Below are 11784 nucleotides of genomic sequence, written 5' to 3'. Positions count from 1 at the left end.
CTAACTGGGTTAAACTCTATTACCTATTTCAGTTATTTATAAACCAGGGTTAGCATACGATTATAATTCACTTATTTCTTTCCCTAATGATCTCTTACGATTATCTTTTATGTAAACAAAATATTTGTTTTACGTACTACTGCATAAGACGTTTGTCAAAAGCCTGCTAACTAAAATGTGTAAAATACATAAACCAAAAGGACACCCACCCGCGAGTCCTGCTCCAGCTCCTCCTCGAGAGCACTGTAGACGGGCGCGTACCAGGAGTAGGAGAGCTGCTTGCGGGCGGACGGAGCCGCAGCTCCCGCTCCACCAGGAACAACGACGTTCGCCGTGGGTGTTGCCGTGTGGCCTGTTCCGTGGTGCTGATGCTGATGCTGCTGCTTGAGCGGCACAAGCTTGGCTGCTCCACCGGCAACTCCTGCTCCTGCTCCTCCGCCTCCACCTCCGCCTCCTGCTGATGGAGCTGTGGTCACCAGATTGTTGTTATAGCTCAGTGGCAGACTGCGTCTCTGGTGCTGACCTCTGGTGGGTGGCAGGTGCTTGGTGGGCTTTCTGCCAACGCCGTACAAACTGCTGTGGTGCTGCCGCCTTGGCTGCTGCTGGTGAGGATTGTGCTGGTGATGATGATGATGATGTTGATGATGTTGGTTTCCCTGGGTCAGTTCCTTCTTGGTAAATATCAGCGAGGCACTATTCTTATTCAGCCTTATGGAACGCTGTTTGTCCACCACCGTGGCCTCGATGTGGGTGAGCAATGGAACCGTCTCTGACAGAGGCAGCAAATGCTGCGAGGATGCCGATTCCGAGGGGAAGTTGATCACAAAGTTCTCGGCGGCGTCATCAAAGATACTAGCCCTGGCAGCACTCACGCAATCCTCACTGGACGAGGGACTGCTCAGGGAGCTCCTCTTGGAACGGTTTTGATTGTGGCTCTGGTTATGGATGTGGCTCTGGTTGTGGTTGTGGTTGTGGTTCTGATTCTTGAGATCCCTTGCGTGCTGCTGGTAGCTGCTGTAGCTGATCTTGTTCTCCACCAGCAGTTCCAGCGGTGGCAGTTTGGCGTGATGGCTGTGTGGACTCCGGTCCTGGTGAATATCCTGCGGATCAGAGGGCGTGGCATGCGCGTGCACCTGCTGCACCGGATGCACTTCAATCGGCTGCAATCCCGTCGACGCTGGCATCGATGGCATTGCCATTGGTGGCCGCATTCTGGACCAGATTGCACTCGATCTGAGGGCTTGTGTCGAAGGATATGCTCAGCCTAACCGTGGCTGGCGACGGAAGAGTCTCGTTGAAGAGGGCCTGCCGGAAGAAGAAACAAAACTGCAATTAGAATTGGTTACACCGCAATCGATGGTTTCCTTTAAGTTTTAAGTTGAAATTGATTTTTATCTCAAACGAGTAAGAGAACACCGTAAGTTATTTTTGGAGCACTTCTGTGAGCGAATATGACTAGTAACCCCGAAGCTACAAAGATGTATAAACGTTGAGCACAGCTAGCTTAGGGCTAAGTAGTTTGGATACACCAATTTAAATTTGAAACCTTTCCTTCTGACCTACTAAGATGTAGGTCATAGTATCTGTTTACCGAGAACGATGGGTTGAGAAGAACTAAAGATATTCAGGATTTTCTCATCATTTTAATCATTTTATGATGACGATCCATGTGCAAGCATCCTATTTCTAGTGATACTTGATTGCTTACAAATTTGTTTCCTAAAATCACAGCTAATTTTACCCTTAACCTTATTATGATTTGTTTTAACAAATTTGTAACCAGCGGAAAATCCAACGTTTAATGATATGCTAAAATCATAAATCTATTATAAATTTAATTTAACTATAAAGTTAAACAACTTTACGGAACTTTTTATACCCGTTACTCGTAGAGTAAAAGGGTATACTAGATTCGTCGGAAAGTATGTAACAGGCAAAAGGAAGCGTTTCCGACCCCATAAAGTATATATATTCTTGATCAGGATCACTAGCCGAGTCGATCTAGCCATGTCCGTCTGTCCGTCTGGTCGTCTGTCCGTATGAACGCTGAGATCTCGGAAACTATAAAAGATACAATACTGGGATTAGGCATGCAGATTCCTGAGATTCCTGCGCAGCGCAAGTTTGTTTCAGAAGAGTGCCACGCCCACTCTAACGCCCACAAACCGCCCAAAACTGTGGCTCCTACAGTTTTGATGGTAGATCAAAAATTTTAACTGAAATGTGTTGTTCTCATCAATACCTACCGATTGACTTAAAAAAAAGTTTGCCATGCCCACTTCAACGCCCACAAACCGCCCACAAACTTCAAAAAATCGTAAATATGAACGCGGATATCTCGGAAAATATCAAAGATAGAGAAACGGGATTTCAGATTTAGATTCCGTAGGCTGGAGCGCAGCGCAAGTTTGTTACGCGAATATGCCACGCCCACTCTAACGCCCACAAACCGCCCAAATCTGTGGCGCCCACAATTTTCATGCTAGATAAAAAATTTTAACTGAAATGTATTGGTCTTGTCAATACCTATCGATTGATCTTAAAAAAAGTTTGTCACGCCCACTCTAACTCCCACAAACCGCCCAAGCCTGTGGCGCCCACAATTTTCGTGCTAGATAAATATTTTAACTAAAATGTATTGGTCTCGTCAATACCTATCGATTGATTTAAAAAAAACTTTGCCACGCCCACTCTAACGCCCACAACGCTTAAATCTGTCTACCGTCGGTATCTCCATTTTCTTTTGGTCCCTTTAGCTGAGTAACGGGTATCTGATAGTCGAGCTACTCGACTATAGCGTTCTTCCTTGTTTTTATTCATATTTCAGTGTATTTCATATAGAAAACTAATGATTATATAAAAAAAAATGTTCACTATTAATTTATTGAAGAACCCCTACATTCTATTGTATCTAAAGACTAATTTGTGTACTGAAAGATTCTAGTTTGGAATAAATTTGATGTGGATGAACCTAGAGTTCAAGCTATATTTTTATAAAACCCATATCCCCTTTTAGCCAGCAAGTATGCCTTGTAAAAGCGGCAGCTACCTCTACGAATTTCATCCGATTGCTGGCAGCTGCATCCGAATTTGCATTTACGGCTTTATTGGATTTATGGCAATTGGCCGAAAGGGAATCGGGGGCTCTGCATTCTGATTAGAATTTGGTATTGTGCAGGGCTCTCCCTCTGGAATTTAATTTGCCTAAATAAAGTTTTCCTTTGTGCCAGCTGGCTAAGCACTGGAACGACCGAAGGAATTCAGGTAATCAATGGATCACAATTAAAGTGATGCCTAAATCTGGAGATTCGCTTGGCCATGATTGAATATTATTTGATTATGAGTGCAAATCCACATTAAGTGGCTTTCAATGTTGCTCACGTTTAATGGGGCGTCCAATTTGATTGAGAATTCGCATCCATCATAGCGAGAATTTCTCCTGGGGCCTTTCGCCATTTGCCACGAACGACTACCGCCGCCACTAATCCCTTAAAATTTCATCAATACATGGCCAATTTAATGGCAAATAATCGGCCGAAACTATACAACTGGAATTTGCATTGCGATGCCAATGCAGCAACAAGGAAACCAATTTCAATTTGCCAACTCCTCGCTGGGCAAACAGAATAAAACAGCAGAGAGGGAAAAAGTCTCTGGAGGATCTGCCGCCCCATGTGCATCCAGTCAATTAAGTTATTTCCCGCTTTGAGCCCGGTCAGGTGCCATTGCCAGTGTGCCCGAAATTATTCCCCAAGGCCTGCCAATTGATAAATAATAATGCAAAAAATATGTTTTTTGGTAATTTAGATAAATGAAAATATACGAAAATCGTTTGTGCTTATTCGCTTTGAACAAAGGGGATGCATTTTAAATTGAATAAATTTTTAAATTGAGCCAAAATAATTTTTAAATTGAGTAAATTGAAACACAAATTGCATAGCAATTTTTAGATAATTACTGATACATTTATCATTTTAGTTTTCAATTACGAGCATAATAAATGGTTCATTTTAAATTTTTTCTTAATGTTGGTCACACTGTTTCACGGCGTACATCAGCCCCCACCTTGGCCACACTGTTTCGCTGAACTCGGTGGTAACCTGCAGGAATTTTCCATTAGTTTCAACTTAATTACAGCGGCAGCAGAAACAGAAGCCGCAGCTGGCTCAAGCTGCACATGCCACTCCACCATTCGAGGTATGTGGCTATATTAATTTTTGGCATGCCTTCGCCTAGCCACCGCCCCTTCAGCCCCTTCTGGCCCACATCTTCCCGCATCAGCACAACGCACCGAAGTATGCAACGAAAAAATGCGAATTACGCATAATTGCCGAGCTCAACTCAGAAACTGAGAAAGACACACGGAGAAAAAATATTTATCAAACGCATTTTTAATTAGTTACTAAAATGGGGTTTAAAACTTAAAAAATAATTAAGAAATTTTGCAACTTCAAATATAGATTATAATTTACATACTATAATTACATTTAAATAAACTTAAACAAGTGTAAACTGTCAAGACTATTCGATTTGCGCTAAATTATTGTTCAAGATACTAATTACTAACTAACTAATTAAAAAAATAAAAATATTTTTCAATTTAAATACATTTTTACTGTTCTAATTTTAAGCAATTCAATTTAATCTTCATTATTTTTAACATACAAATAAGAACTTTAAATGCAAAGCGTGACAATAATATGTCTTACTTTGGTGATAACAAACAGTTTTAGCTAGGCTTCACTAAAATAAAATATAAATAAGAAGTATTTATTATCTTATTTACTTTTATAATTGCACAAAATTTTAGTTGGGCTTCATTATGGTTAGACTCATTCATTACCACAAAAATGAGAAAATTAAGTAAATATAATTAAGTAGTATGTGGTACTAAGCTCATATGATTTTTCTCTGAAGGACTTTTCTTTTTCCATGCCAGGAAAGCAGAGCGAAAAAGAGAAGCCACAAGCCGCAGAGCAGGGAAAAAAAATGAAAGATAAATTGCTTGCCCACGCCCACATAAGCGTTGCTACAAGGACAGGTCAAAGGGCGAGGGGGCGTTGGGTGGGTGGTTGCAAGGTGAAGAGTGGGTGGGACTGAGGAGGTTGACATCTACAAGACACATTTCCCACCCGGCTGACACTGACTGCCTGAATTCTGGGCCGTGAGAAGTGGCATGACTCCTCCGGCGAAATTAATCGCCTTTGGCGCACTTTGTGAATTCCCCAAATTTGTCTTTTGTACATTTACATTTAACGCCATTTAAGCAGAGGAACCGGGAATCCCAAACGAAGATTGATGAAAGCTTCAAATGCAAAACAGACAATTGTTTTCCATACCCATTCTGCACCGCATTCATCCCACATCCGCTGCTAATTATATATCCACGAGATACTGTCAAATCACCCAATCATGACATGCAACGAAACTTCATCTCCAGCCAGCAAAAATCAGGCAATCAAGTCGCAAATCCCGCACAACAAATGGGGCTTTGTTTTATTTTCATCATCATCATCATCGCCATCAGCAGGCCAACTAATTGACACACGTCAATTGGCCAAAACGGAATTAATGAAGAGCCCCGACCGAATGAGCGGCAAAAACACTGAATTATTTCAGTCAATTACCGCTGGCGATCAATAAATAAATAATAGCGAAACTTACCATAATTCAAATGGCCAGCAAATGCACTAGAAAGCCAGAATTCCTCGATGAACCTGCAAAAAAAAGGGGAATTATTTAAATAAGTTTTTATTAAAAATACTTAAATATTTATGCGTTATTTGTATTTCAACTAGGATTTTATTAAAGTTTAAACAAGATTTATATAATAAATAAGTTAATAAATAAATATACAGACTTTGGTTTAACAACGGTCATTAGCCATGACATGACATTCACATCAGAATGGAAATTTAAAAAAAGATGATAGTATATATATTATACCTATATATAGGTACTATTTTTGTCAGAACTTTTTAGTATTTACCTAGTTGTGATTATTTATAAAAATAGATGGGACTATATAGGTATGATCTTCACTGGAACTATTTAGTTGAGAATATTTCTATAAATATTTAAAGCCTTATTTTATAAGAAAGAGAAAAAGTAAGTGGTATGACTTTATTATATATCAACTAATTAATATTCCGAGAATGACAAGACTTGGTATAAACCCCTAAAGCTACCCACGATAGAACTAACTTTGGGAAGCCCTTGTCTTCGCTTTTTTTTCACTAACCAAAATTACAAATTAGTCCGCTTCAAAGCCCCAATTAATTGTTGTTAGACCGGCTACCTAATTTAAGTTAACAACCTTTTGGCCATCATTGGTGGTTGGCTAAAAGGGAATTTTAATTGGCTGTCTCTCGTGCGCGTGTGTGTGTAACCGGCTAATTAGACTCGCGACCCTCCAACAAAACCCGAGGCATAAGTCCACTTAGTTCGGGGTTAAGCCTGGCCAAGTGGTCACACATGCAAGTGCACATGTATAATATATATATAAGCATATGAATTATATGAAGACACACAGGTTGCCCTGAAAATTGTGCTACGCCTTGTTGTTTGCTGTAGAATCCACACCCACACACTTAGGGGGAAATTCAGTTAATTGTAATTGCAGTCTGGTCATGACATAACTACCAGTTGGCTGACAGGTTTGCCATCGATTACCGCCAAGGAAGCCAAGAAAAGTCAGGGACACAAGTTGTCGATTCATTTATCAAGTTTCAACGATGATACGTTCTTGGCCGATGACAGTAGAAAGTTGTGTAATCACAGCCAAAAGTAGAAAAAAAAGAGAAAATAACACACATTTGCTGACGTCAGAAGGCAAGCACAAACAACTTTAGAAAGATTTATCAAGTGCTGACGACCAACGGAGCGTATGTGTGATATTTGTCTTATATATAAGAAGTGAGGGGGGTTACAGTACTGGTAACACCCCATTCTCCATCTAATTAGCTTCGTTTAACGGATTCACTTGAAACGAGAAAAGAGGTACAATATCTCATGTCCAGCGCGTTGGAGGCAACAGCAGCCAAAGGATTAACACACAGCCACACCGCATAAGCAGCTTAAGAGTCCTGCTCCTGCTCTGTATTCAAGGATTTTCCTCCTGGCTTCCTGGAAGCCAAGCCGAAGGACTCACACGAGTGACAAATTAATCAGTTTGTGCGCCATAAGGTGGCATCTCAATTAAGTCGCTGCCAAGTCAAGCTTTAAGCCCGGCCTGCAGCCACTTCAGGCTTCCAAATCCAATTTAAGACTTTAACAATACGGAATGACTTCGTGGTCGGTTGGCTGTTCAACAAAGGCCTTATAGTGCGACACTTAAGCTTAATCTAACATCAAAATGGAAATTTCATTAGGCGCTTGACTTGTTCATAAAGGTCACAAAGGGGGTTTACTCTAAATAACAGTTTAGAAGCAAAATGATTGAACCCTTTCTTTCAACTGGATTAAATATGTATGGGATAATTAAGCACAGGATTTTGAGGTAAAAAGTTATTCTAAGTACAGGTCAGATACAATATATTTTCAAGCAGTTATAAATGCTAGTCAATGGTGCCTTAAACAGACTGTTTTTTAAAATAAAACCCACTCAAAACAACATATATGTAGGTATTACAAAAAATAGAAGGTATAAAATTATTCCTTATTGTCCCCTAGATTTATCAATGTTATAAAGGTTGTTCCATTATAGTCACATTTACAAAATCAAGTATAATTTACAATTAAATTTCAATCAAATTCTTTTATAATCAAACCCACTTAAAATAATATATTGAAGAAAAATAAGAAGATAGGAAATACTAAGAAGTTTCTCTATATTCACTATATATATTAATGTCACACAGCTGAATTACAAAATCAAGTTCCAATCACATTATTATTGATATATAAAAAGAAAATCAGAAGATATAAGATACTAAGAAGTTTCTCAACATTCCCTAAATATATCAATGTTAAACTTTGTTGTTGAACCCAATCAAAATGATGCATAAAAGGAAAATCAGAAGATACTAAGTTTATCCACAAAGTTTCCCTAAATATATCAATGTTTCACAACTGTCCTCCATTATAAACACTATATTTGCTTTACAAAGTCAAGTTCCAATATCTTTTGAAACCACTCAAAATTATATACCAAGGGAAAATGAGAGGATACGAGTTTAAGATAGTTTCTCCTTATTCCCTAAATACATCAATGTTATACTTTATTTTTCAACCCACTCAAAATGATGTAAAGAAGAAAAATCAGAAGATACTAAGAGATTTCTCTGTATTTCCTAAATATATCAATGTTGCACAGCTGTCCCCCATTAGATGCACTTTTATTTGCTTTACAAAATCAAATTTAATTTACCCCAGTAGCTTCCTGCCGAGAGTTGCTTTTAAGAACAGCAAAAACCCAGGCAACTCTTGGCAAAAGCCCAGCCAAGAGTCAAAGTTAAGGGCCAGTGCATCAATAATCAATGTCGGGGCAATAGAATCGCAATCAAGTACGTGACATAAGGCAGTCAGTCTCACCTGGCACCTGAAAAGAATTGCAGCGGGTCGAGTTGCAATTTGAGCGCTGGAATTGAGCCTCGAAAATGAGATTTTACATGGTACACCCAGGAGATACCACGCGAATCCTCAAAAGCCACGCCCAGTTTTGTGGGGGGGGATTGAGGGCGTTTGAATGAGAGGCACTCGAAAGTCTAGACAAGACAGAGGCGGAGATGGTGTTATATTAAATAAACAACATAAAGGACAAGTGTGTGGGTGGAGGAGATCTGTAGAGTGCTGCAAGTGCATTAAGTATACGTCCCGTTTTCCCGGCAAACAAAACTTTTGAAGTTAACACCCAAGCTGCCGCTAATGACAGCCTTTAAGGCCAAGTTTCGGGGAAATTTCACAAATTAAAGGCTCACGCAAGACCTATTAAGGCTCTGGCAATCAGCATTCGTTTCACAAAATCTCAATTCCGATTATTTAGCCTTAGCTTCAGGGGCTTTTCTCTCGAGGAACTTGCTCTATTGCAGCTGACGCCATTTTCATGTCGCTGGGAAAAGCCACAAACAACACAAAAGCAACATCTTGCAACCGCATTTCCTTGCAACAGCTGCACCCCCTTTGGATGCCCCATCATTCTACCCACTCACTTCCTTTCATGTGGATCCATTAAAGTGCCAATAGCACAAGTTCTGGAAACTCGATGAAAGAACTGCCAAGCGCTGGCTGTGGAAACTCTGAAAATTATGCTTCCTGACAGGCTGAATAGAAAGCAGATTTTATTTGCTTATTTTTAAATAACTCAATATTCTTACAAGGCGTTGAGGAGTATGCAATTTTACCATTAAACCGAAAATCGTAAACTGAATGGAAGGCATATTTGCTCTTAAGAACATTTTAAAGGGTTTCGAAATAGGAGAAAAATATATTTTTCTTCTTTAGGATAAGAAATATACAAATATTTAGTAACTAATATTAACTAACATTATTATATTTGCTTATATAAAAGGGTTTAATAGTTGTCGAATATATTGAAGATATTGTTTAAGATAAATATTGTTTTATGTGTATAACGCTTTATAAAATGCAAAGCTTTTTTGGCAATAACATTTTTTTTAATAAGGGAATAGCAATCAACATTACAGATTTGTAAAAGTTACTAATTATTTCCTAAAATAGTAAAATATTTTTTTCCCCTATTTCAAAACCTTTTAAAATGTTCTAAAGATTTTTGATATGATATCATATCATATCATAATGACGAATTATTTATACATTAAAATAATTTATAATCAAAATAATGATAATATACATTACATGATTATATACATAAAATAATTCGTCATTATGATATGATATCACGATATTTATTGAAAATAAAAACTGGTATAAAATATTAAAATTAATCTTGGTGGAAACGAGCGCTGGAAACTTGAGAAATGATAGTAATTGAAAATAATATGAACTTTAATATTAATAAAATGCTTACTGGGACGAAACACTTATCTGTGTAGAAAGATATCAACTTTTCATCATGACGAGCTGAAAGCAGACATATCTGCCATCTTTTATGAAATTCCACAAAGCAGAAAGTAAAAAGCAAAAATCAAAAAGCGGAAACTGTCATGGGGCGATATGAAAATTCTAAAAAGTATGCTTCCCGACAAGATGAGCACCAATGAAATGTAAGCAGAATGTTAATAATTTAGCAACTCAACATGGCTTAAACAATTCCAGACTTTTCCGATATATGTTTTTAAAGCTGGCAGCATGACTGAACAAAACCGGGCAGATAACAGGAAAATGCACAAAGGCAGAAGAGTTGGAAAGCCGAAGAAAAAGCATTTCGATGTCGTTGTCATAGTCGAGCGCGCATGATTTCCGTGCTTAACATTTCCTGTTCGAAACTGCCATAAAATGGCAGAATGGCAAAATGGTAAAATGACAAAAAGGGGGTCGAGTTGGGAGTTGTGAGTTGGAAGTTGGGAAGGAAGTGCGGATCCTGGCTCCTCCGGCAGCCAAGGAATATGTAATGCAAAGGAGCAGACAGATGAAACAACAGCAGCTGAATGATAGACACAAGCGGAAGCGAAACTATTCTAACAAAAACAAACTTTTGCCAGAGGAAAATGAACGAGAAAAGTTGCCGCTGGCAACTTTAAGAGCTCTTTTTTCCGACTTTTTGTGGCTTGAATCAAGTGGCATTGAGTCATTCTTAACTGTAGGGCCAAAGTTAAAGCCACAAAGACTTAAAATGTGTCAGCAAAATAAATAAAATATTAAAAAAGCAATTTAAATTGGGAGATTTTCAAATAAAATATTTACTAGAAATAAGGGGTAGAATATTATACAATTTATTTGTCACTTTTAGATATTTTCAAACAACATTCACACGCGTTTTCACAATGTTTACACTTTACTTTTGTCAGGCACTTCACATTTTTTCTCTCTTCAAGTAAATAAATACTGGTGCAAACAAAAAAAAAGAAATATCATTTAAATTGTCACCGTTTTCTGCTGATTTATGGCCGGGCCAAATTAATTGAGAATAAAGGCTGAGAGCAAAAAGCTGAAATCGAGCTGTGCGAATCGCGAATGGTGAAATTTAAAAAGCGAAGCGGAATAAAAACACACAGAGCTCGAAATTAATTGCACTTGTGAACTTTTGATGCTGTTGTTTGGTTTGGTTTTTCGCCGCTGCCTTTGGCCTCTCATTTGTTACAGTAAATTCAATTAAACAATGCAATCGTATAAACAAATCTACAACCTACCCCGATTCCACCCTTTTTGCATAGTTTATAATTGAAAAATGTGCAATTAAAACTCTCGAATGGAAAACTCACACAACGGGGCGTATGAGCAATGTTCGGTGTTCGGTATGAATTATAAGTCAGAGGCAAATTAATTAAAGCACTTAATTTTCCCATAGATTCAATTAAATTACATGGCATTCAATTAAGTGCATAAATGTTCTTTTATCTCAAAAAACCCAATGAATTCCTAAAATGACGGGCTGTCGTTGGGATAATCAAACAAATGGCAAAAGTAAATAAATGTGGGGGTGTGTTGTATACGAAGTATTTGGCTATAGCTTCGGGATATTCGCAGATACCATAATTTGGCACATGGCTTTATAAAATATTGACAGCACACACACACAGACAAAAGGAAAGCAAGGACCTGCTGTTCAAAGTCGCAAAACACATATTTGGCATTCCAGTTTGTGTGTGTAAGGTATGATGTATCTATGTATTTTTGTCACATGTGCGGTTAGCATTCTCTTCT

At 38.4% G+C, this 11784-nt stretch overlaps 1 protein-coding gene across 3 annotated transcripts in view; it reads right to left on the bottom strand.

The window, feature by feature from the left end:
• Positions 1 to 11784, bottom strand: part of LOC119549308 — a 75812-nt gene that overhangs the window by 24851 nt on the left and 39177 nt on the right. For all 3 annotated transcript variants that reach the window (XM_037857265.1, XM_037857266.1, XM_037857267.1), the window contains 2 exons: positions 5665 to 5717; positions 210 to 1305 (listed from right to left, as the gene is read on the bottom strand). In XM_037857265.1, the coding sequence (XP_037713193.1) occupies positions 210 to 1211 (1002 nt within the window). In that variant the 5' untranslated portion in view covers positions 1212 to 1305; positions 5665 to 5717. The remainder of the gene's footprint in view (positions 1 to 209; positions 1306 to 5664; positions 5718 to 11784) is intronic.

Source organism: Drosophila subpulchrella, chromosome 2R (genome assembly GCF_014743375.2).
Source record: "Drosophila subpulchrella strain 33 F10 #4 breed RU33 chromosome 2R, RU_Dsub_v1.1 Primary Assembly, whole genome shotgun sequence".
Classification (NCBI taxonomy): domain Eukaryota; kingdom Metazoa; phylum Arthropoda; class Insecta; order Diptera; family Drosophilidae; genus Drosophila; species Drosophila subpulchrella.
This window is presented reverse-complemented; position numbering and strand designations above follow the sequence as displayed.